The 26,916-nt window shown below is 39.8% G+C and overlaps 1 protein-coding gene across 4 annotated transcripts in view; it reads left to right on the top strand.

Moving 5' to 3' along the window:
• The first annotated feature begins 456 nt into the window (after positions 1 to 456).
• Positions 457 to 26,916, top strand: part of LOC124554056 (zinc finger protein 729-like) — a 294,084-nt gene continuing 267,624 nt past the window's right edge. For 3 of the 4 annotated variants that reach the window (XM_047128095.1, XM_047128092.1, XM_047128096.1), the window contains exons 1-3: positions 464 to 528; positions 2,715 to 2,922; positions 4,939 to 5,027. In XM_047128095.1, the coding sequence (XP_046984051.1) occupies positions 2,889 to 2,922; positions 4,939 to 5,027 (123 nt within the window). In that variant the 5' untranslated portion in view covers positions 464 to 528; positions 2,715 to 2,888. Of the gene's footprint in view, positions 529 to 2,714; positions 2,923 to 4,938; positions 5,028 to 26,916 lie in introns of all 4 variants that reach the window. The other variant, XM_047128093.1, reaches the window with a different exon arrangement.

The following is a 26,916-nucleotide window of genomic DNA, read 5'->3' as shown; positions in this document are numbered from 1 at the left end:
TCTAATCTTCCTTCCCTCTTCGGATGGGAATGTCATAAAACAGCGTCCATTTGTTAAGCGATTTAAAGAAAACTTTGATGAAGAGTTTAGACTCATAACTCTAACAAGAAAACAAGGAAAATCAACAAAACCTCACTGTCAAACGGTTTGTACGTGCTCGTCCTGCCTGTAACAAAGGAAAATTACGACGATGTTATGTCCATGTGCAGATCAGTGCTTCCCACACGGTACAGTGAAGATTTAAAATTCCGAGAAATTTTCAAACGCATTTCTTGAATAACAGCTATTTTAAGTTATTTAGTTGTTATACTAAAATAACGATAAGGATTTACCAGAGGGATGGAATAGGTATTCTACCTTAATTTAATTTTCGCATTTTATCTTTCCGGTTTTTCCAAACTCCTCACAGCCCACGGCATAGTGCTTTGTCTTGCTGCAAGATCTTTGGTTTAGCTGGTTTCTTTCAGTGTCAGTGAGTAGTCAGCTGCAAGCTCGTGGTTTAGCGGAAATTTGTGAGATATTCTCTAGGTAATTTTTAAGCGTTTATAAACTGCAAGCTAGAGTAAATGAAGAAAATTGTTTCGCAAGTAAATTAGCGCGGTACTTCATTTCTAACACAATAACAGTTGAGTTTTACGAGTGTAATAGTTCGCGAATATCTTGTGACGACGCTGTGGAAGCTATGTTTGAGGTTTCTGTCTTTTAAATTTTAATGGGTACATAAGGACGAGATTTTATTCCGTATTTGTGATCACATCACCTATAGTGTGCTTGGTGAAGGTGTACGAATGTTATAAATTTTCAGGTTATGTTCATAACAACTAAATACCCGAGTTATTAGAGCTTGTTGTTTTTAGCCTGTCCGGTAAAATCGCTACGTGTATCTTCGTAAAAGAAATGGCTTAGATTGTGACGTGTTGTCAGGATCAGTTTGTCCATGCAGTGATCTCCGTCATGTACTTCGTGACTGATGAGAAAAGGTGGACAGTGAAATTCAAACATTCGCTATTAGAGGTGGCAAAAAATAACGTGATAGAAATGACCGGTTACTGAGAAGTAACTGTTACTGCGATGACCGTTCCTCTGATACAGGCAGTTATTTCAATAACTGTCTAGTGTCAACAGTGCCTCTCGCCATCTGTTGACCGAAGATCGTAATACGCTCTCCCGTCAATTCATCGGAGATCTGGCTACGAACGGAGGAGAGGGGTAGACCATTTGGAAAGCGTTCTATAGGCCATGGGAATAACTGAGACACTGCGCGCTATCTGTTTATAAGAGCTGTGTACTTCGTTACTTTTAGCACAAACAGTTAAATTTAATATCCGAGCTGTGGCTGATAGGAGCTGCAGTACAGGCATTAACAAGTACGGTCGTTCCCTTGAGCCACCGCCTCATATGTCAATTTAGCTTGAACGGATAGTACAAAGAGAGTTACCGTAAGGAATACGAGCGACTATGGAAATAACTGTCAGAGATCGGTATTTTCCTCTGGCTGTTATCGTTATTGGCTCACAGTTCTCGTTCTCTTGCAGTTATCGGGCTACCATTACAGGTAACCTGGAAGTTGGTAACGGAATAACTGTCTGTGTGTTCCTGATACAGTGACTCCAGTCTTAGACCCCGGTGATATTTCAGAGACGATAGTTACTGGAGCGAACAAATATTTACGTACTTCTTCGGAAATAGCCGCTGGCCATCGCAAATGACAAGAAACATGTTAGAAAGTATAACATAATACAGTTGAATATAATAATTATCTTCATCATTTGCCAGGAGATTGTCAAAATATGTAAATATATTACAGTAACTGCTAATATTTACAGAACTGATACGCTGTCAGAATAAAACACAGTTACGTACTTTTAATAAATTTATCATACACAGAATACCCGATCTTGACTGTTGCAACCAAGTGCTGGCAAACCTGAAATATAGCAGAATTTTTTGCTAAGCTGGTCTATCAGTCTCTTACGATATTCATCTGCAGACTAGGAGGGGTCAACGGAAGCGTCCGATTCCACCCGTCTGCGTCGACGTAAAGGTGTTGGGGTGTGTGAGTTGGTTTTTGTGTGTGTGTGTGGCGGGGGGGGGGGGGGGGAGCGCTAGCCGATCTAGTTTGAAGTGGCGGGATTTGCTGGTGGTAATTAATTTTTTTTCCTAGTTGCGATGTTTTGTGTATTTATGGAGTACTGAATGTGATTTAATTTATGTAGGGATGTTTGATTTGTGGATTTTTGGGATTGTGGTTTTATTTTTCGCGGTTGTAGGTGTTGCTTTTTTGGTATCAGTAGTTGTGGTGGTTCTATATAGGTAACCGGAAATGACCGATTCCAATTTTCATAGTTGTAGGTGTTGATGTTCCGGTATAGTCATGTGAGGTTGACCTGTGTAGGTCAAGGGAAATGTCAGATTCCAATTTTCGTACTTTTAGTTGTGGGTATTGGTGTTGTCACCTATGGTTGACCTATATTGTTCAAGGGAAGTGTCCGATTCCTGCAGATTTTTGTTGGTGTACCAGAATGCTGTATTTTTTTTCTTTTTGTTCTTCATTTTGTGTTTTGGGATCATGGTGTGTTTTTTTTTTACTAGCTTGTCCTCACCCTAAAACCCCCAACTTCCCGCAGTTGTCCCGTTGGTTTGATTGTATTTTTGGTAGGAGATGTTATTGTATTATTTATATGTATCTTCGTGTTTGTTGCATGTGTATGTAGTAATGTCATAGACACACTTAAAATAGCCATTTCCGGCATATTGATGACGTCTCAGGTCAAAGTAGACGTGTGGAATCACACACTTCTGTATCAAAAAGTCTTTCAAACACACTGTAAACTGTGCTTTATCTGAAACAGAGTTTTTAATGCTCGCTGACAGTTTATTGAAAAAGCATGTTCCTGAATGTTGGACCACCTTTGGACCAAGGTAAGTAATTTTAGGTCTTTATGTAGATTGCTGTTCCTATTTCTAGTACTGATTATGTGTTGAGCTATTGGCTGGAAATACTTGTAACAAATTTCATTAAGGAATAATTATACTAGGAAGCAGTGGTTAGAACACAAAGTTCCTTGAACAGGTTCCTACATGATCATCTTGAATTTATACCACAAACAATTTTTATTACATGCTTTTAGATGCGAAAAACTTTTGCTACGTTTGATGAGTTACCACAGAATATGCTCCCTTATGAAATAATAGAGTGAAAAAATGTGGTATGCCCTTCCCAACTGAATTTATTATCGAGTTGTAGCCCAAGAAATGTAACACTGTCAACCTTTTCGATCTGCATGCCTTCATACGTTATAAACATGTTGTAGCTGGAGAAATCGAGCAGTTTCCTAATCTCACGTAAAACTTGGATTAGCGTACCCACACTTTCCCCAATAGGACTATCTTTTACATGACAGGAGTAAACGAATCTGTCACATTACGTATATTTTTTGTTGTATTACAAGGCTGTACACTTATTCTATTAAGTGAGCAGCACAAGAAATTAAGCTTTGGATTTAACCTACAGTATTCAGTTTACATATTACTTCACACTTAAAAATGCACGTTGTTAACATTTTACTTAAACAGTGCTGTGGCGAAGGTCCGCATACTTTGTTGCAGCTGCGAAGATAATATTTCTAATAGCGACCGATAACCTACAAACATATAATATGAAACACTAATTATCGTTCTAACATCAACTAAAATGTACCCAGGGTTAATAAGCTAAGGTTATGACACGTTTCATACGACATTCCTGCCATTTCACACTACTCGCAGTTATACTGATAACTAAACTGAAGGATTCCAACTATGTCGTTATTTAACTGTAGCCCCTTGGAGTATTCGGTACTCGCTAGCGTAAAATAACTTGACAGTTATTAATAACAGTTAAAAATAATGGTTATGAAAGAATAACTGCAACTGTGATAACGGTTACTCCAGAATAACCGTTTGGCCCGCCTCTATTCGCTATGTTAGTACGGTTATGGTGACTTACTTAGCTGTAATAATTGTGAAGATAATTTGCTGTGATGTAGACATATAGCGGCTCCAGGTTTTAGAGATAACGTAAGCATGTTGTCAAGTGCCCACAGTTACATCATTTCATGCTTTGAGTATGTTCACATGGAAGGAAATGCTGTAATTCTGTTGCATTTTGCTAGTTTTCCCTGTGCTTTGGTTACTCGTGTCATTAGTATTCATCTAATCATGTGTAAATACCAGTTTGTTGTAGTGTGTAGGTTTTAATGGAGTTCTGTATAAGAATACTGTAATTTAGGAACTGGTGAAATAAGAGGTACAAATTAATTGCAGTTTGTCTAACATAAAGAGTTACATGTCATCAGAACTTAATAGATCATCATAGTTACAATTAGTAGGAAGTCGTTTTAATAAATCAGTTTTGTAAGAAAAAACTAATCACTGTTTAATCTTGATGTTAATCAAGAATGAGAACTTTCGCACTGCGGTGAGCAATCTGTATGTCCAGATTGTCATCATGTCCCTATCAGACTGAAATTAACACAATGAACAAAGTGTAGAATGAATTATTTGGTGTTATTCAGTAATTTTGCTGCAATGTCTTGACCGCTCTGATTGTTTGTAATGCTGAAGTTCGTGCATGCACAAAAAATACACATCTTCCATAATTGTCTCAATAGAAAAGTAGCCATGAGCCAGTGTTAAAGAAAGAGCAGTACCAACTATAAATACTTGGTTTCCAGTGAATGTTACTTTCAGTATTCTCACTCTTCATGACCTGAGAAATGTAAATGAATTTATATCACTGAACCTACTTTTCCTCATCCTTTCTGAATCTGTTTCCTGTGTAATCACCCATTTACTGCACCTATTAGACGAGTGAAAATACTGCCTTTGAGCTGTACTTCATGGTAACAACAGAAACTGAGTACCACTGTTCGTATATGATTGCTTTTTTTTTTTCAGATTGCAGAACTAAAGCAATGGACCAGGAGCCAGCTACGTGGATAAAAAAAGAGGAAACGGATGAAGTAAAAACAGAGTTACACTCCATGGTAAGTGGTTTACTTGTATTTCTTAACAGTGTTTCGTCAATTTCTGTGTGCAGTATGGTGGGTGAGTACATAAAATTGATGTCATGCTGCTGGAAACACGAGTAATTCTGTTTACTAAACAACTGATGAACTTTCACTCCTAAATATGACGTTTTGCACAGTGCATTGAACTAAGCCTGTTATTAAACCTCACATAGAAATCAGCAAGAGTTTTAATTTAATGTTAAGTAAACATGGAAAACTTTTTAAATGCACAATTCAATTATACTGATAACGTGGTTGCCATAAAGTGGGTATATTCTGCTCTGACACGCTTCTTTTAAATGACAGCCTTAATGTGCAACTTAAGAATAACAATGACCGTAGTTAATCTTAGCATTGCCATTAAATTTATAAATGGTATGGCACAGTTAATGCATTATTGCAGTGTATCGTGGTATGGAATAAGAAATGTAATTTATTGACAATGTTGAAGTGAAATTTGCATGTCACTAATCTGAGAAGTAAATTTTATAGTACTATTAACATTAGGTGTTGACCTTGAATATATGAACAAAGTGTAAGAAGAACGGTCAGCAGGGTCATTCCATGTCAAGTGGCCTAAGAGTCCCCACTAGACCATCTCCAATTTCCATGAAATTTTTTCAGGTTGTACATAGAGACCTTACATACAGCACTGCCAAATTACAGCTTTATAAGTAGTATGGTGAGGCCACTAGCCGTCATTTCATAAAGGCTCAATTCTTGACATTGTGACTATAGTAAATTCATCATAGTGTGCTATCAAAGTGGGTCATAAATCTTGTATCAAATTTTGACTGTACTTCATGGCATTGTATCTACTGAAAGCATTAACTTTCTGAAGCTGGTACTTTAGTTATCTGCAGCCTGTCAGCATGTCATAATGCTCTGCAAGTGGCATCCAGATTGCTCAAACAATAACTGACTTATCTGAGCTCACTTTGCCTGATCAGAAAGAGTTTTTAGTTTAGAGACAGACCAGTTTAACATGCTTCAACAATCAGTCTGAACCACATTGTTGTGTAGTGAAGTGTTCAGAAGTTGTGTGCCTTTTTAAATTATGCAAAGTGTGTTGTCATTACTGGATTAACATTGTTTTTCGGTTAGTAAAAATTATTTCAAGGTAGTGGGTTTACTATGTTATTTAATTTTTTCTGATGTATACTCGAGGAAGTTCCCATTACATATGCGGGTTGTATACGACCCGGGAGATCCGGGAAAAACCCGGGAATTTTTTAGAATTCCAGGAATTTGTCATTGTTTTTGTTTTCAGTTACATTTTTGTAATTTTGACTGGTAAGAATCGATACACTAACAAAGGATATTACTGTGTCCTGCTACTGCAGAGTAATACTGCAGCAATAATACATGAAGGAGAGAAAAACGAAAATAAAACTTAAACTGCAAAGGAAATGCGCCCTATGCAACAACAAAACGCAGTGCTCATACAAGCGTCTGCCAACAGCAAAATGTGTCAAAAGGCTTTAGGAAGACTATGCAAGGCTTCGTAACAACAAATTGCCTCCAATGAGCATGACATCACAACTGTTTACATTAGATTCGTTTTAGCAGTTATAAGTGGGATCATGCGTATGCGCAGTTGAGTAGTAGCTTCTCCCGCTTCTGGCTACAGAAACGTGGCTGTTGGCTGTGTAAGCAGTCGCAGCTAGATGCTACGGGGAAATATTTGACTGGAGTGCCCAAGCTGCCAGATTCATGCGTGCGCAGCCGGCCCAGACCTGTGTGGGGGGTGGGGGGGGCAATTCATATTCTTCAGGGAGAAATCCTTGTTTCACAAAGCACCTAGCATCCAGCGCACGTTAGTCTATCGATTATTCATATTACTGAAAACGCATCCCTGTCAGTTTTTGAACATTTTTGAACACATACTAAGTTGATTTCTGAATGAATCGTAAGTTGATCTGTGAATGCATACATAGTGTACATGATTGCCGGGGAATCCTTGTCGCATGTAGAAACAAACTTTCCTACAGACAAAAGGGGCTATGCGAGCTGAGCGGAGTAAGGCTGAACGAATGAATGCCAACCGTTGTCTGATTGTGTGGTTGATTGGGTTTGCAAATGATGAGCTTTGCTATAATTACTAGTGAAATCCATAGATTCAAACTACCGGAGTGGAAATAAACAAATAACCAGTAAGAAATATTACATATAAAACTGACTCTGAGCACAATGGAACTTCATCTGAGGTCATCAGTCCCCTAGAACTTATAACTACTTAAACCTAACTAACCTAAGAACATCACACACGTCCATGCCCGAGGCAGGATTCGAACCTGCGGCCGCAGCAGTAGCGGGGTTCCAGACTAAAGCGCCTAGAACCGCTCAGCCACTGCGGACAGCGATTACATATTACCTTCTTGGTGTATCCAAGAAAATGAAATTTTGACAAAGTTTTTGGCCAGATCGCTATACTAGTAAGGGCCAGTTGTACAGTCCCCGGCTAGCAGCCGCTGTAAGTTCTGTTCTGGAAGTAGCATGGAAAACGTGTTGTATGAACACATAACAACGCCTAACCGGAGAATAAATGCGGGATAACTAATCCGGTGATTCGGCAGAGTTAGTGAAGTTAACCGGTGAATAAGCTTTGACATTGACAGGAATAGTTACAGAATTAGTGATAACAAGACTCTTTGTTAGAATGAGGAAGAAGAAACGGGGACATCACATAAATTATGGAACAAAATGATGATTCAAAGTTTGTATAAAAATTTTGTACTACTACTTTTCGATCTCATGCTTGAGAACTGGAGCGTATGAATGGAGTGTGAAACTATTTCCCAAAGTAAAGCTTTTTGCTTATAGTAGGCCTAATAGGCATTTGATATTGGTACTTTGTGAGTTGTATTCTGTTGTTAAAAAATGACTGTTTGTGCCAAAATAGTCTCACTTATTTGGTGTGTGTTAAAATTGTTGCAGTATTAGAAAGGCCTATTTTGTTTTATCTAGCAGAGTGTGACAAAATAGACGTAATCAGATCGAGAAACCACACCAGTCTTGGGTCCTATTTGTATTAACAGCTTTTCAGTATTAGACTACGACATTTCGATTTTTCCTGTAGCAAAACATTAGACGAACTTTGATGAGGTAACAGATTCTTTCACAGAAAGGAAAGCATGCCATGTAAAGCTGTAGCAAGATTAGAGAGAAAAAAATTCTAGGAGCTAAGGATCGAAGAAATGTGAATTCTCTTGCTTGTCTCATGTCTTTACTGGTTTTATGTATCCTATATTTAATTTTATGTCACACAAAGCAGCAAGTTGTCAGCTGCTAGGGAATAGAGTGCAACTTTTCTGAAGTTCATTTTTTTAAAAAAAAAGAAAAGAAAAAAAGAGGGACAGGATGTCAAATTGACAGACTGTAAGCATGAGACACGCCACAGGACATTTGAATTTCCACTGTCCTGAATATGGTTTTATGGCATCCATTGCAAAATATACATGTTTCAATTCCACAGAGCGAAATACAGTGACGTGCGATAGGAGAATGCTGTGTGAAGAAGTGTGGCACTGCACTTTGGCACATTGATGACCAAATAACATGTCTTACATTTCCTCAAACACATATGTTTTATATGTTAGACTCTTCAGAAAGATGCATGCTACAAAATGAATATATTTTTGAAAATTAGTTTTTTCTGATTTTTGACGTCCTATCTCAAACGCTTGAGGGAGTGGCGGAGTATTGGCCCAGTTCGAAAGTATCGTAAATTCGGGGCTGATGCACAGAGCAGTCTGAGTTATAGTGGGCATGTGGGTAGTCTCCACGTGATCCATGTATACATTTAGTGATTTTGCTGTTTCCTCTTCGTTTACTGCTTTCACATCAAATGAAAACAAAACAGATTGCTGTGGTGGGAGGCTATCGAGTGAATTAAAATACATACACATAATTACGGAAGGCTGAAATGTGTTGTTAGTTACAGATTTTATTTTATTTCCACCTTTCTGACTATCAAGCATTTATTGCCTTGCGGAACAATGAGGCTATTTTTGTCGATTTGCTAAAGAAATTTTCTTTTATTAATCTTTTCTGCTGAGGCAGACAATATATTTGAAATGAAGTGTTTAATTCCGCACACTGTTTGCTGCATCATTTCAAGTGCACATTTCCAACTTATAACACGTGTGGCATTATGTCATAATAAAGAACTAAACATGAGATAACATAGTACTGGTATTATAAGAAAATTTACATTCCAAAAACTACATTGAAAAGCTTAATATCAGGTTGTGGCCCACTTCACTGGGAATCTGGACATACGAATGTGCACTTTAAATGTGCACATTTTATTATTGGTCACAAAATTCCGATGCTCTTGGAGTATCCTCTGATGTCTTGTTTGTTTTATGACATAATGTAAGATGTTTTAATGTTTTACACTTACAAACATACGGGCTCCCTACGCCATCGTAGCTGCGCAAGTCCAGTGGCACCTGTCAACTGGTGCTCTCTGGCAACTTCACAAATGAGCCTATTTCTAATAGCTCATGTGAAAATATTCCGAATGGTGGTTTGAAAAGTGTTAATTTCAAAATAAATATCCTTCTACGTAAGTTGAACTATGTGCGAGAATGTACAATGAATTTCTTAAATCACAGAGCATTTGAGTCTCATTTAAAAATCAACTCTTTGATGATTAGCCATTTAGATGAATTTCGAGCCCAGAAGACAAGACATTTATGTCGTTATTAAAAATTTTGCTGGCACATTTGTGTAATATATATTACATTGTAATTCACGCTTAAAAGACCAACATTATATGTGAAAGCTTGCTTCTCTTGCAGCGTCTTACTCTTATAGACCAATATCATATGTGAAAGCTTTGCTTTTTGTGTAGCAACACGATGTATATTAATTTTAACCATTAGCTTTTTCTGTTTATGCATTCACGCTTCTTAACAGTGATGTTGCTATTGGCTCACTACATCCTGTGTCCTCAGTTCTGAATACCCGCTGTCATCGGCTGGCGAGATCACATGACATGAGCCATGACTGGCTTACAAAAGTGCATTTCAATCTTGATTTCAATGCTTCGGAAAGTAAGATGCGGTGTTTGGTGGAATTTGAATTTATACTTTCGTAATATGAAAATATGCACTGTACATGTTGCTGCTCATCAAAGATCTTTCCAAAACGTGTTGTGTTCCCTGTGGTTCATTTTCTAAAGCACCAGGAAATTCTACGACCGTATGTAACCATTCAAAAGACTGATGTTATACAGTTCCGAGAGAAAATATATTGTCAGTTAATAGGGAAAAAAGTATGTTCGCACTCCCGGGAGGAAGTGTATTTTTAACCGGGAAATCCGGGAATTTTTTCCCATATCCGCGTATGCACCCTGCTATGATTGTTTAATATTTTTCAGTTGGAAATATACACCAATTCTACTTGATCTAATATTGAAACAAACGGCAATTGGAAGCATAAATTGAAGTGTAGTGTAATGGATATCAATGAGGTTTCACTACTGTGTGTCATTGGTCCTACATATAATTCTGTATGTCAGCTGAAAACATACACGCATCGAGGCTTCATTCCAATCAAAGAATTTTCAGTAGAGTAACAGGAATTCATGACTTTCTACAGAGATATTGTTGTAATCGTTTTGGTGCAAAGAACCATTCTGTTAAAAAGGGTTTACGGATTGTCAATGTGGAAACAGCAAAACAATTGCAAGCTGTGACTAAGAGCAATGTCAAACCTGGTCGGAAGATCTGTCCAACTTGCAGAAACAATTTTTAGCAAAGAAAGCAGAAAAATCACAGTGGACTTCAAACCAGTCGGAAGATGAAGCATATCCAGAAGTATCAATCAATTCAATTCTAACTGCTTTTTGGGTCTCGCCTCTAAAATATCAGAGAATATCCAAAAGGGATGTGAAAGGTTGCGCAAAATGAAAAATAAGCGAAGCTCAACAGGCAATTGCGAATAACATTGCTGCTGCTGCAGGATTACCCCCAAAAGATCTTCAAAAGTACAAGCAAGACATGTCCTGATTGTGAAGATTATAAGCAGCTGATTAAGGAATTGAAAGAGAAGTTGCAATTGTCAAGGCAGCCTGAAAAATTGCAGATACTGACACTAGTGCCACAAAGCTGGACTATAAGAGAGACAACGCAAGAAGGATGGTAAAAGCAGCTAGGAATTACAGGCAGAAAATAGTGTACTAACTCTGCCAAAGAACAAGTGTGGCAAGATGATTTCAGATGCCGTAAAAGAGAGAGTGGTAACATTTTTTTCAGAATGAAGAATTTAGTCGAATTTGTCCAGGTAAAAAGACTATGTATCAATTAGAATAGAAGGAAAGATAGTTTTGATGCAAAAATACCTTCTTCTGAATAATTTGGAAGAAATATTTGTTGCATATCAACATCAGCATGGGCCTGAAATTAGATTTGGCAGATTTTGTAAATTGAGGCCAAAATCGTGCATTGCTGTGGGTGCTGCAGGAACCCACTCAGTTTCTGGCTGCACTTTACACCAAACTGTGAAACTGATGCTTGCAAGCACTCCAATTAAAGAAAATTATAAGAGTCTGACTGCTAAAACAGTGTGTGATTTGGAATCCAGACTGCATGCTTCTTCCCCATGAAATTTGTCTTGGAAAGGAACTACTTGAACAGTTTTTAGAAAGTAGTTTTGAAGACAGTGATCCAGATGATACCATTGAGTTCAAACAGTGGGTGCACACTGATAGATACATTAGAAACAAAGCAGATGACCACTGAGGATTTTATTGAAGATCTGATTTCAAAAATTGACAAACTTTCCACTCATTATGTTGCAAAGCACCAGAGCAAGCACCTAAAATGCATAAAAGAAAACTGTAAGCCAACTGAAATGATCATATTAATGGACTTTGCTAAAAATTATTCCTTCATTGTCCAGGATGCAGTTCAAGGTTTTCACTGGAATAACAGCAAAGCAACTTTACACCCATTTGTTGTGTACTTCAGAAATAACTTGGACATCAGCAGCATCAGTTACTGTATAATAAGTGACAGCCTGAAACATAATGCAATTGCTGTAAATGCTTTTATAGTGAAATTAATAGAATATCTAAAGTGTCTCCTTGGAAAAATGACACACATTTACTACTTCAGTGATGGGTCAGCAGTGCAGTACAAAAACTTCAAAAAATTTCTGAATCTCTGTCACCATCAGAATGACTTTGGAATCTCAGCTGAATGGAACTTTCCTGCTACAAGGCATGGAAAATCTCCATTGATAGAATTGGAGGAACTGTAAAGTGCGTGGCAGCAAGAGCAAGCCTTCAAAGACCAACTGAGGACCAGATTTTGACACCAACTGACTTGTTTAAATACTGTGCAAAGAATATCAGAGGAAACCATTTAATTTTTGCTTCAAAAGAACAAATTGAAACATTAAAAACTGAGCATGAAGCAAGGTTAAAAAATGGCTGCACAGTATCAGGAACAAGAGACAATCGCCATTTTGTGCCATTAAATGAAAAGCAAGTTTGTATTAGAAGAGTATTTAATAATACAAACTTTTTTGTGGCAAATGTTGACCAAAGCGTTTCATTCAGAAATACTAAAGCCTTACAACTGGACCAATACATTGCCTGTATATATGATGGAAAATGGTGGATTGGTAATATGTCTGAAGTTTCAGAAGAAGAAAATGTTTGTTATTTTCATGCACCCCAATGGACCTGCACATTCATTCTATAGGCCAGCTAGGCAGGATGCTTGTTGGATTCCAAACCAACACATTATTTCTATCATTACAGCTCCATCAGCAACAAGAATGGGCTGACATAGCTTGTTAGAATCAACTGTAATTTCTATTAGTAACAAATTTCAGCAAATGAATTAATAAGAACTGAAATATTTGGCTTGGGAACCATAAAGAGTATGATTGGTACATGTATTTTTTTAATGTAATATAAATGTGAGTTTGATACAACAAGATTTATGGAAACTTTGATGGCACACTATGATGAATTTACCATAGTTTGACATTTTGTACTAAAACTAAGCTATTGTACCCAAAAATTTGAACAGGATCACAAAGTTTGAGCACAACAGGTCTCTTAGATCCTGAACAGTGGTAAAACAAAGTTGATCATTTATTCATTTCAGTCACAATGAAAAAAAAACGAGCCTTTACAAAAAGGTGGCTGGTGGCCCCATTATACTATTTATGAAGCTGTAATTTGGCAGTGCTTCATGTAAGGTGTATATGTACATGCTGCAAAAATTTCATAAAATTGGAGATGGTCAAGTGGGGAACTTGTCTAAATTTAGGCCACTTGACATGGAATGACCCAATAGTAAAGTTAGATTTCAGACAAATACCACATGAAAACATAAATTGTTACACGGCCCGTATCTGCAGAATGAATTTATATGTTGGCAGTGAAGTTTTCATGAAGCAATGGTATTACACATGAAATATTGACAGGTTTGTTCATAACCACTTTCTGTGTTTGCTGCACGTTGTCACACATTTTTTGTGAAACTACCAGAATGTTATAGATACTGGTGTAAGTAATCTTACATACACACGTCACTTGAAATCTGATGCAGTGCAGCTATTTGTAGGGTATTCAGCCATCAGCAGGAAACAAATTCACTTGGTGCCACTAGTATTTTTATTCTGCCTACCAGAATTGAGGGTCCTGACACAATCACGCAAACTACTTGTGTACTGTCTGTGCTGAACAAGTCTGCTTCAACACCCATCTTGGGTGCAACTGCAGAAGTACTGTGATAGCATTAATGCATCATTTGCATTTGAATATATGAGAGTGCTTCATTATAGTTCGTACGAACTATGTGATCAGCTTGCAATTCATTTGTCGAGGAGTATCACAACAGTAATCGTAAACCATCACTGTGAGGAAACGATAGGAAAGTAAATATACTAAATTTTATTAAATACAGTAAAAGAGTGGTTAGACCCAACATAGTTAAAGTCTTGGCTTTCACCCCTGACACAATGATGGTTTGGCATACGAATGATATGTATGCACAACACACATCGTGTAAATGAAAAGCGATTTGAAGAGTCATTGACCTTGGACCTGAACCTGAGAACTATTCAAAGGCTACAAGGTTAAAATGTGTTTCTAGACCCCCTCCCCCCTAGAAATATTGATTGTACTGAGAGACCGATCCATAGTGCAGCTCAAGGCCTAGCCTAGGTTGAAAGGTGGCAGTGTGGCTGTGAGCTGACAAAGCCTTGCTAGGTGAAAGCCAAGTAAAGGATGTGCTAACAAATTGACCAGTAGCACAGCCTAACCAAAAAATTCCAGTTGTGCCCAGAATGAACTTTTAACTACAAGAAGTCTTCTTTTACGTTGTGTGGTGTGTTAATGGGACTGAACTTCCCTATGACCTTAACAGATGCATGTAGTCATTACGTTTATTGAAAGCCACCTTCTTGGTCAAATTAATAAAGCTTAGTTTTTAAATGGTGTATATTTTGGGCATGAGCACATGCTGGAAAGTAATGGTACACAATTTTTATTTGAAAATTATTGAAGCATTTTAATTAAAACAAACTTTATTAACATTTTACATCTTTATTCTTAGTGTTTAAATATTTATTTCAAACAAAGTCACCATGGCAGTGAACACCTTTATCCCAATGAGACACCAGGTTGTTGGTGTCATAACTGTAGAATGTTTGACTTTGTTGGCAGACGCACAGCCTCATCTCTGCTCACACCAATTCACCACTATCAAAGTGAAGTTAAAAAAAATGGCTTTGAGCGCTATGTGACTTAACATCTGAGGTCATCAGTCCTCTAGAACTTAGAGCTACTTAAACCTAACTAACCTAAGGACATCACACACATCCATGCCCGAGGCAGGATTTTATCCTGCGACTATAGCGGCTGCGCAGTTCCAGACCGAAGTGCGTAGAACTGCTCGGCCACACCGGCCGGCAAAGTGAAGTTCTTGAAGGTTTTCTTTAGGTTTTGCAAATAGTTGAAAATTAACTGGGTCAAACTGGGACACTATGAAGTATGAAAAATAACAATGAATCAAAGGTTTCAGACTGTTGTAGATGCAAAAAAAAAGTTGTGTGTGGTCTATCGTTGTCATGCTGAAGGAGAGGGTACTCCACGTGTGGATGAACTATTTGAATTTGTGTTCTGTTTTCTGAGGGTTTTCTGACATGCTGACACAGTTAACTAACACACACACATTACACACTGCAGTTCAGAACTCGTCAGCAGGAGGGTGCTGCATATTGTGTCAGCAAAGTCGTAACATCAACAGAGTAATATGCACGACAACTGATATGAAGAACAGAATCAAAGTTTAGGAGGCATTATTTTCTGGTACACTCTTGTAGTAATTTGATGCAATTGACAATTGCCTTGAATGTTGCAGAATGGTTCCCTTGGAATGGCCTAGCATCCATTTGGAAGTCATAATACTATATCCATAACATCAGCCAAAACATTATGATCACTGATCTGCTATCAATATAAACTTATCCAGGCAATAGCACCTCACCTTGTCTTCTAGTCTCACACGCACACGGTGCATGGAGTATGAGTGAGCATGCTGTCTGGGTGTAAAATAGGGAATGCACACAATCTGAGTTTGGCTGAGAGCAGATTTTGATGGCCTGAAGGCTTAGGATGAGCATTTTGGAAGCTGCACAGCTTGTTGGGCATTTGAGGAGTGCTGTGGCAGTTGTATTCAACACATGGCGAAACAGAGGTGAAACCATGTCCAGACATTATGGGGGTTGGGCAAGTACTGCTCATGACAGGTGGTACACATCACAGGCTAGGCAGACTGGTAAAACAAGACAGACAGTAAACTGTGGCATAACTAACATCAGGCATTAATGCTAGGCAGAGTACAAGTGTGTCCACATGCACAATGCTCCAAACACTGATGACCCATGAATGTGCCAGTGTTAATGTCATGACATTGACAACTAAAACTGAAATAGGCATGTAACTGTTGGTGTTGGATGTTGGCACATTGGGAGAGCACTGCATGGACTGATGAATCCTGATAAATCATCATGCCTTTGGGAGGATGCATTTCTTGTTGTGATCTTCAGTCCTGAGACTGGATTGATGCAGCTCTCCATCTACTCTATCCTGTTCAAGCTGCTTCTTCTCTGAGTAACTACTGCAACCCACATCCTCCTGAATATGTGTAATCATGCCTTGGTCTCCCTCTATAACTTCTTCCCTCCGCCCTTCCCTCCAGTACTAAATCAATGATCCCTTGTGACTCAGAATGTGTCCTACCAACTGATCCCTTCTTCTAGTCAAGTTGTGCCACAAATATCTCTTCTCCCCAATTCTATTCAGTATCTCCTCATTGGTTACGTGATACACCCATCTAATCTTCAGCATTCTTTTATAGCAACACGTTTCAAAAGCTTCTGTTCTCTTCTCGTCTAAACTACTTATCGTCTACATTTCACTTCCATAGATGGATACAGTCCATACCAGTACTTTCAGAAAAGACTTCCTGACACTTAAATGTGTACTTTATGTTAGCAAATTTCTCTTATTCAGAAATGCTTTCCTTGCCATTGCCAGTCTACATTTTATATCCTCTCTACTTCAACAATCAGTTATTTTGATACCCAAATAGCAAAACTCATCTACTACTTTAAATGTCTTATTTCCTAATTCCATCTTCATATCCTGATTTAATTAGACTACATTCCATTATCCTTGTTTTGCTTTTGTTGATGCTCATCTTATATCCCCCTTTGAAGCTACTGTCCATTCTGTTCAGGTCCTCTGCTGTCTCTGACAGAATTACGATGTTGTTGGCAAACCTCAGAGTTTTTATTTCTTCTCCCTGGATTTTAATGCATACTGAAAATTCTTGTTTTGTTTCATTTATTGCTTGCTCAACATACAGAGTGAAAAACACTGGGGATGGGTTAAAACCCTGTCTCACTCCATTCCCAACCACTGCTTCCCTTTCATGCTCCTCGACTTTCATAACTGCCATCTGGTTTCTGTTTCTCTCACTGTATTTGATGACTGCCACCTTCAGAATTTGAAAGAGTATTCCCGTCAACATTGTCGAAAGCTTTCTCTAAGTCTACAAATGCTGGAAATGGAGGTTTGCCTTTCCTTAATCTGTCTTCTGACTTAAGTCGTAGGGTCAGTATTGCCTCATGTATTGCAACATTTCTATGGAATCCAAACTAATCTTCCCTGATGTTGGCATCTACCAGCTTTTCCATTCATCTGTAAATAATTCATGTTAGTATTTTGCACCTGTGCCACAGATGTAACACCCAATCACTGACCATTTTCGAAGTCAATGAGTTCTGCAGAGCACCCAATTGTGCTCTCTCATGTTGTATAATGGCTGCTGAGGTCGCTGATATGGATTGCCTGGCAGTATGTGGCAGCACAATGCACCTAGTATGAAAAAGTATGTTTCTGGCAGTGTCCGGATACTTTTGAGCACATACTGAATGATGAAGTTATGCCCTGTCCAAAATTCTACCAGATGGCTTCCTTTTTCATTCCTTATCCACATTCCATATTCACCCACTAATTTTCCTTCTCTGTAGACCGTGAATTTACTTTCAGAACTTTTTCTTAAGAATTTGCTTTATTTACTAGCGATTCATCAAGAACATTAACACATTTAATCACATTATGTGAGCGTGGAAGTAGTTGCCAGGGACTAACTGATGAAATCAAAATGAAATTGCTTTTAACAAATGGGAATTTTATTCCTAAAAGCCTTTTTTATAAGAAACAGATTTAAAATTGAGCAGAAAGCACCCTCTAAATATCAAGTTACAATTTATTCAGAGGCAGAAAGAAACAAATTTTTGAGTGTATGAGCTTTCGGGCTGAGAACCTTGCCGCTCCCTTTTGACATGGCCGTAGTCATGACCACTAACAACCACCTCTGAACGACTACACAGGTGCAAATCTGCAACACACCAGATTACTTTAAAGTAAAAGTTTTAACAATTCACACAAGCACACAAAGTATGCACCCCATAGAATAGGTGGAAATTAAAAGATTAAGTTGCCACCGAAGGTGCAACTTGATTTTAATTTCTAAGAAAAGTCTGTTGGTGGAAGGGTGGCAACAGGTTGCTCTAACGCGCCCCTAGTCCACAAGGGAAAAACGGACCACCCAATTCATAAATAACCACCTGCCCGCAGGTGGGCAAACAGAGAAGAATAGTGGGATGACCCCAAAACAAAGGGGCTGGTGACCTCACCAAGAAAACAAATAGAATTTAACAAGTAACTGAAACAACATATCATGAATCACTTAACTTCTAATAAACTGCAATTTCTAGCGAAGACCTGGTGCAGCACCTCCAAAACGCTCTCCCGAACCGTCTGCTGCCAGCCGCTTCAGCAGATGCAGGAAGGTGCACAAATCTCCCGTCTGACGGCGTCGCAGCTCGCACTGCACAGACGGATGTCGTGGGTTGACTCCTGTTGCTCTCATGTCTGCCGCGAAGCCACTACCCCTCGCTATACAGTGCGGCCCACTGGACTCACGTGGCGACCTCACATGCACTGACACTCAAGGCGGACAAGCCATCTTGTCTCAGTGTGTGACCGACTGACCGATTGATCCAACCGCCAGTGACCATTGCCTGAGCAACTCGAGCAGCCTGACGGTCCAACGTGCAGCCTCAGATGCAGCAACTAAGCCCGCGACCGGACAACCGCTCGTTGAGTTCTCTCATTGCACCACATAAAGGGATGAGAGACAAACTAGCAGGCTGTGGACGAGAGATTGACCCCAGGCTGACTCCAGACTCACCCAGACTGACCCTGACAGACCGACTGGTGAGCTCATAGTGCCCCTTACATACACACGAACAGGCAACCTTTCCCCTTCCCCACCAGAGGGTGACACCAAAGTTGCGACTGCCACAGTTGCGTACTGCCAGAAACGGAGGGCGACGCCTTTCCCCCGTCTGCCATTGCCTTTGCCCCGTCTGCCATTGCCTTTGCCCCGTCTGCCATTGCCTTTGCCCCGTCTGCCATTGCCTTTGCCCCGTCTGCCATTGCCTTTGCCCCGTCTGCCATTGCCTTTGCCCCGTCTGCCTCTGCCTCTCCGCCCCCGCGTGCCTGTGCCTTTGCCCCCTTTTCCTCCACTGCCTTGTCTGCCACCCCTTGGCCTTCATCCTCCTCCTCCCCCGCCCCCATCCTCTTTGTTCTCCTACTATCGAATTCCACTCCTCCGTGACTATTAAATTTTCGTCTTCCTTCACTATCTGAATAATTTCTCTATCTCATCATACATTTTTTCAATCTTTTCGTCTTGGGAGCTAGTTGGCATATAAACTTGTACTACTGTGGTAGGCATGGGCTTCGTGTTTATCTCAGTTACAACAGTGTGTTCACTAAGCTTTTCATAGTAGCTTATCAGCGCTCCTATTTTTTATTCATTCTTAAACCTACTCATGCATTACCCCAGTTTGATATTGTATTGGCCAGGCAGTGTCACCGTGCAGTTCTAGGCACTTCAGTCTGGAACCGCGTGATCGCTACGGCCGCATGTTCTAATCCTGCCTCGGGCATGGATGTGTGTGATGTCCTTAGGTTAGTTAGGTTTAAGTAGTTCTGAGTTTTAGGGGACTGATGACCACAGATGTTAAGTCCCATAGTGCTCAGAGTCATTTGAACCATTTTTTGATTTTGTTTTTATATTCCTGTGTTCATCGGACCAGAAGTCTTGTTCCTCATTCCATCAAACTTCTCTAATTCCCACTATATCTAGCTTTAACCTATCCATTTCCGTTTTTAAATTTTCTAACATACCTACCCCATTAAGCGATCTGACATTCCATGTTCCACTCTGTAGAATGCCAGTTTTCTTTCTCCAGATAATGACGTCCTGAGTTACTCCTGCCCGGGGATCTGAATGGGGGACTATTTTAATTGCCGAATATTTTACCCATGAGGATGCCATCATCATTCAACCATGCAGTAAAGTTGTATCCCCTCGGGAAATATTATGGCTATAGTTTCCCATTGCTAACAGGAAGACTGTTTTGGTTAATTTTACAAGTCCAGATCAGTTGTTCATCCCAACTGTTGCCCCTGCAACTATTGTACTATTGAAAAGATTGCTGCCCCTCTTCAGGGACCACACATTTGTCTGGCCCCTCAACAGATACCCTCCGCTGGGGCTGCACCTACAGAAGAGCTATCTATATCACTGAGGCATGCAAGCCTCGCTACCAGTGGCAAGGTCCACCCTTCATGACGATGATTTTCCCCACTGGCAGTGGCATTTTTCATCAAAATAATGCACGATTTCACAAGGCCATGAGTGTGATGGAACGGTTTGAGGAACATGGTGGTGAGTTCCAATTGATGTGATGGCAAACCTGGTCAAACACATCTGGGATGTAATTTAAAATGTTGCAGATCATCCCCCCTTTGAGAATTTATGGGAACGAGGTGACTTCAGTGTGCAGATATGGTGCCAACTTCCTCCAGTGATCTACCAAGGCCTCATTGCTTCCATGCCACAATGTCTCCCTGCTGTTATCTGTGCCAGAGGTGGACATACCAGACTTTAGATGAGTGATAATAATGTTGGGGCTGATCAGACTATGGCAGTTACCATTATTGAAAGAAGATTGTTTTATTGTGGTGATGGTGACAATGATAGTGGCACATTAAGTTCGGCCAAACTGTACATGCTGCCCACAAGTGCTGCATGGCTCACCCTCCAGTCCAGCTTCAAGACACCGAATGCCCTTGAGATGCACTGCTGTTGCTCTACATCCATTTTGGCTCCACAACGTCCACTGGTGCCATGAACTCTGAGCTGTGACAAGGGACATTTGCCAGGCACATGGGGCTGGAATTCAAAGAGGGATCCCACAAAATCAAAATCCCCTTCCCATTGAGGAGCCCTCTACATATGACTCTCCTTGACATGGGTAATGTGCATGCATAACGTTTTATGTGTGCATAAATTCAGAAGTAGGACGTTTGTCAGGCTCACCACCCTGACAGTCTCACAGGGTCCCAAGAACTGAGGAGCTAGTTTGCTAGTGAACCCTAACTCCCATTTTTGAACAATGAGGGTTTCGGGCTAACACTCTGTCCCCAGCCTTTGCAATGAACTATTTAGCCCCTGATTGCAGCAGATGGCTAGCCTGTGATGGGCAATTTTGGTATTATGCCTAGCCTGGCTCCAGTTGTGCTGTGTTACTGCTAGGGTGACTTGCTCTGGAAGCAAACCATTGATTGACCACAGGTTGACAAGAGGAGAATTGACTGGATGTGCTAGCATAAGGGATACTGGAACAGCTTCCAGAGACTTGGATTGTGCAGTTTTAAAGACAAAATTGAACCATGGTACTGACATGTCACACTTCGTCTGAGCCTTGTTGTGAAAGATAAGCACAGCTTTCAACTTGCAGTTCACCTGGTCATCAAAGTATGATGGTAATAAGGATTTGTGGTCACATCCTTAATTCCATTGTCAAAGCAGAACCTCATGAATAGCTGGGAAACAAAAGCTAATAAGCATTCTGGGTGGCCTGTAAACAGAAAGAATTCATTACAAATGCAGGATAGCTACCAGGATGGTCACTCCTCTGCTTGGAATAAGTCAAAAAGCAAGAAAAGTCATCCATGATAACTAATAGGTGCCTAATACCCACAAATACGAGAAAGTGGACCTGTATAATCAATATAAAATTTATGCATCAGGCATTTCTGATGGGTAGACTCAAAAGCCCTTCAGGTAGTTCGGGTTGGGCTCAGCTCGCTTACGGCTCTCACCTCCACCAACCTCTGCACATCTTACAGGGAGGACCAGGTGATGTGTTGTCTTATCTTGACAACAGTATTATAAATGCCCAAATGACTGCCTAAGAGGGTGTTAAGGAAATAATGAGCCAAAACCTAACTAAGAGCTTGTCAGTCTCTAAACAAAATTCTTGGTGTTTAAAATAAAATGTGAATTTCTCAAGGGCTAACAGAAACACCAAGGCTTTCCATTCATACATATAATATTTCGTCTCCTCAGGTGAAAGTTTCCAAGGTCCATAGGCTATAGGTCATCAACCCACAACACCTCCCCTCCCATTCTGTTCCTGCAGGAGGACAGCTTCCACTTTCTACCCTAGAAGAATTAGGTGCCCATTTGCAAGAACAGGAGCTCAAAATTTGGTATGGCTAATACTAGTGGGTTACAAAGCGCCACTTTAATGGTTTCGGAAGATTCTGGACGACTTTCATCCCATTTGAAATTTCTTAAATCATTAAGTCATCCCAGTAATTTAGTAAAATTGGTCACAAACTTCCGAAAAAAATTTGTCATGCCTATGAACTGTGCCACACCATTCTTATTTCTAGGAGCAGGAAATTTTCACAAATCACCAGTATGCTTCTGGACAATTCTAATGCAATCAGTGGAACTAAGATGGCCCAAGAATGAAACCTATGTGCCAGTGTCATTTTAGTTGGTTTCGCAGTTAGTCCCACCTACCTCTGGTAAACCAGGACTGCCTCAAGATGTTGCAGGTGTTCAGACAGAACAGTAAATAACCATGCCGTCTAGGTGATTATAGACACACTTGAACGTGAAATCACCCATAGCATAATCTAGAAGGCAAGACATAATGGCAACTCCTATTGACATACCAAAGGGCACCCTGTTAAAATCGTAGAGGGTCCAGTCTGAACAGAAGGCAGTAATAATCTTGGAATCCTCTGTTAACATGATCTAATAATGGAGAGATTGAGATCCAGGACAGTAAAATACTGAGCCCGACTGAACCAAGTAAAAGAAATATGCAGATTGGGAAGCAGCACAGATTCCAAAACTGCCTTCTCATTAACCGCACAGTAACCCACAACTGGATGAAACATCCCACTGCTGCTCATAGATACTGAAAATATGGGAGAAGCATAGGCTGAGATTGAGGGCCTGATGACCCCATCGAACAACATATTATTAATCAAAGCACATATACATTTCGTCTTTGATGGAGAAAGCCTCTAAAGATCCTGCCTCTCTGGAATGTCATTTGTAAGGCGAATTGTGTACAGGAAATAATTGGTGATGTCAAATCTGTTAGTTAACTACCTGTGGTAAACAATCAAGAACTTCCAGCACCAGCTTTACCTCTACTGGACCAAGGTGACTGAGCCCAAATGGCGACTATTATGGTAACACACTATGAACTCTTGTGGCAACCTGACAGGAGCACAACTGGAATTTTTCAGCTGGGTTAAATTTAAAATAAACAACCCTGCTTTGACAAACTAACAAAAACCCACTACCACTTACAAAACACCCCAAAATTAAGTTTACTGAAAACTTTTTAATTACTATCCACTTCATAGGCCAAGAAAATTTTCCAGTACTCAGTTTTGCCAGTCAGAGGCAACATCTGCCCAGTGAGAGCTTGACATTGGGAGGATGGATGCAAATGAGGCAGTTCACAGGTATTGTGGAACTCCAAATACCACAGATAATCTAAATGAGAAACTGAACTACCAGAGTTGAGCAGTTTGTACACTGGTTCCTGGATAAGTTATACCCAAAGGTAAGGCAGGCATTCCCCTACCTTGGACTTGATGCAGAGACAGCACTTTGGCAGTAGAACACTACCATGCCTCTTCCATTCCTTGTGATACCAGCTGTTTGACTCTCCTTCCATGGAACCAGACATTGCTATACAAAATGCTCCTCTTTGTTACACTGAAAACAAATCCTACGCTTGTTCCGTATTGGTGGTCCCCTTTGAAATTGCCCAGAATCTCGATCCCCATCCTGATAATGACACTTAAAGCCTCATCGCTGCTGATCTGCGAAACTCGGACTTCAATAGCGGACACCAAATCCTCTAATTCAGTGAAAGATGTGCATTTATTAGTGAAGGTAATCCATGAACGGTCCTGTGGCTGCATTTTCTCTAATATATTACTGAGTATTTGTGACTTGCAATTGCAAGAATGGAATGACCATATGCATTCATCTGTGTACCTAGGGAAATGTTCATGAGGAAACTGCACTGGCCAAAATGTTCATGTTTGAGCAGCCTCTAAATATGAGGTGGAATGTCAGCGCAGTAATTGATTCCCACAACTCCCTCAATGTTGCACTTCCGTGTAAAATTCAACTGAAAACATGACTTAACACAGGGGGTACAATGCCTGATCAACAACATTATCGGAGATGGCCAAAGTGTCAGCATCAAACATAAATTTGGTGATCCATAGGATGGATTTCACCTGTCTTAAATTCTAAATTGAAAGTTCCATTATAGTTAGAAGCAGTAACATATTTGGTAAAGTAATTTCCCAAATGAATTCCCTTCTCATCCTTAAAGGTGTCTGTAGAATTACTACTTACAGCAGTTATCTGTTGGTAGGAGAATCTTGTTCTCCACCTATTGCTCCTAATTTGTCTAAATCAAGGTGGCTGACCCCACTTAGCAAATCATGCACCTGCCCCTTTAACTGCAGAGCTAATGTAACCTGCTCAGGATAGAGATTACATTGTGGAATACCACACAAGTGATTATCCCATTGGATCAATTGTGCGTGGATTGTATGTATTTGCTTATGGTGGGGCTGACTACTTTCTAAACACTCCACGTTCTGACACAAGGAAGTCATGGTCAGAGCTCAGTCAGCAAGTGCAACATATACCTCCCCGGTGCAGTTGGTACTAATCACCAAGGAGTTGCCCACATGCAGACGAGCCACAAGTTTGACCACACTGCCCATACTACATGGAAGCTGACATACTTTTAATTTATAGATAAACTGTAGCTTCTTCAATAAGGACAAATTGAGACAGTCGTGGGACCCTGTGTTCAGCAGTGGATACCTACACACACACACACCCCTCATGGTGAATGACAGTATGAGGAATGACAGTATGAGTAGTTCCAGGAAAATAACCATCCTTCATTACCAACCAAACATCCAGCAGGAAAAAGGGAAATTAAGTGGAGCGACTGGATGGATTAGGGTTCACGATTCTCCATTGTTTATTAAAATGTTTTTATTTAAGAAAAATAACTAAAATCAGATACAATAGCAGGATTACAAACAACACTCTGAAGTTTCAAATTTAAGACATTACACACCTTAGTTTAGTGACCATTTGAATAAGGCAATAGTTAAAGACAAAAGCTGTGTCTTACACCCGTTCTTAGATTTTAGATTCAAAATTTCCATCTTCACAAACTGCAACTCAGAAAATGCTTCAACAAATGGACAAAATATAATTATTTGGAAACAGATGGCTCTTTAAGATAACACAGAAGCATAACTCATCTCAAAGGTTAAAACTAAATAGCTATACTGGAAGACAGAGCAATTTATAGCTGCCTTGGGACCACTAGAAAAAGGAAATTCTTAAAATACACCTCAAAGTGCATGTAGATAATTTAATAAAGTAAACAGATACACTGATTTCTGGAGCTGCCTTCAGCAGACAGGACAAGTTGCTTTAAATGTTGCCCTCAATGAGCAGTTAAGTAATTAACTGAAATTAGTGTGCACAGATTGATATAACTGGTTTCAGACACAGTGAAATTTCTATTAAGGTATGCCGTAGAATATGCGTAAGTTATTCAGTAAGTGAATGTGCATGCATAGGAGCTCAAGAATGCCCTTTAAAAAGGAAAACCAGTAATTAGTACTCAGAACCAACTTTTAGCAGTAAATAAGTAAAAGATGAGGAAAGGTCACCCCATGACAACTTTAAAATAACATACAGTTGGACAATTAAATCTATTAAGCAGTAACTAGCCCTGAGGTGGGATAAATTTCTTTCACTCTCCAGCTCACAAATGGCCAGTGAACAAACACACAAATGTTCCAAGCTCAGTAAGACTTAGTTTTACACACTTTTGCTTGTTCCAGCCTGTGAGCCTCAAATGTGCCAACAGGCTATATTTTCGCAAGTCTGGATGACATCTAAATATGACATGAGTGATTCACATAGAGCTGATCAGCATGTGGCCATTCTAACAGTGCTCAGCGGTATGTACAAGAAGAGCACTCATCCCATCAAACCCCCAAACATGAAAATGTACAAAATTTTAGTACACATTTCAAATAGTAATTTACATAACTTGAGTGAAGGCAGCCCATCCGTAGCTGTCAGTGTTGCATTCCATGAGGCTGATGTACAACGGCAGTGTTAACAGCCACATTGTGATGAGTATGCCATAAGAGTCCAGGTCCTAAACAATCAGTGTGTCACAACAGTAGAAAACTGGAGCAGACTAAGGGAGCATCTAAATTCCACTGTCATTCTCACTTAATACAACCACATGACCACAGTGGTTGCACAAGTCAACAGACTCGTCAGATGATTCTCATCAAAAACTTAGTCTAAGGCTAAACATGGTCACACTTAAAACAGTGTTCAGGATTACAAAATCATAGAATCCACTGCTGAACGTGAGGAATTGAATAGCAATAAGAAGCTTGTCTGGTTGCGAGACATTACCCTGACCCCTTCCAAGGCAATGCCACAAAGTATTAAGTCGTGCAACACAATCCAAATCAAGCAGTTTTGTGGATGAGAAAGCTCCTTGCATAATGTGACTTCCACAGAGAACAACCAACAGCAAATACAGATAGCCAATACCACACCAATGTTCCATCTTCTGTTAACACTTGCACCTGCAACTATTAATTCGACAGTACTTTTAAAGGACTACCAGTCACTCCAGTCTATCAATTTCAGATGAATGCCAGATACTGTCGATGCACCCTGCGCGGCTGTACTATACCCCATGGCGCCACAAGCTCCAAGGAAAAGAAATGACATACACCAGGTGCAGGGCAGGAAGTCAGAGGGAGCCTGTCATGGCTCAGATAGTAATAATAATAAAATCA

The sequence above is a fragment of the Schistocerca americana genome, chromosome 11, assembly GCF_021461395.2.
Source record: "Schistocerca americana isolate TAMUIC-IGC-003095 chromosome 11, iqSchAmer2.1, whole genome shotgun sequence".
Taxonomy (NCBI): Eukaryota; Metazoa; Arthropoda; class Insecta; order Orthoptera; family Acrididae; genus Schistocerca; species Schistocerca americana.
This window is presented reverse-complemented; position numbering and strand designations above follow the sequence as displayed.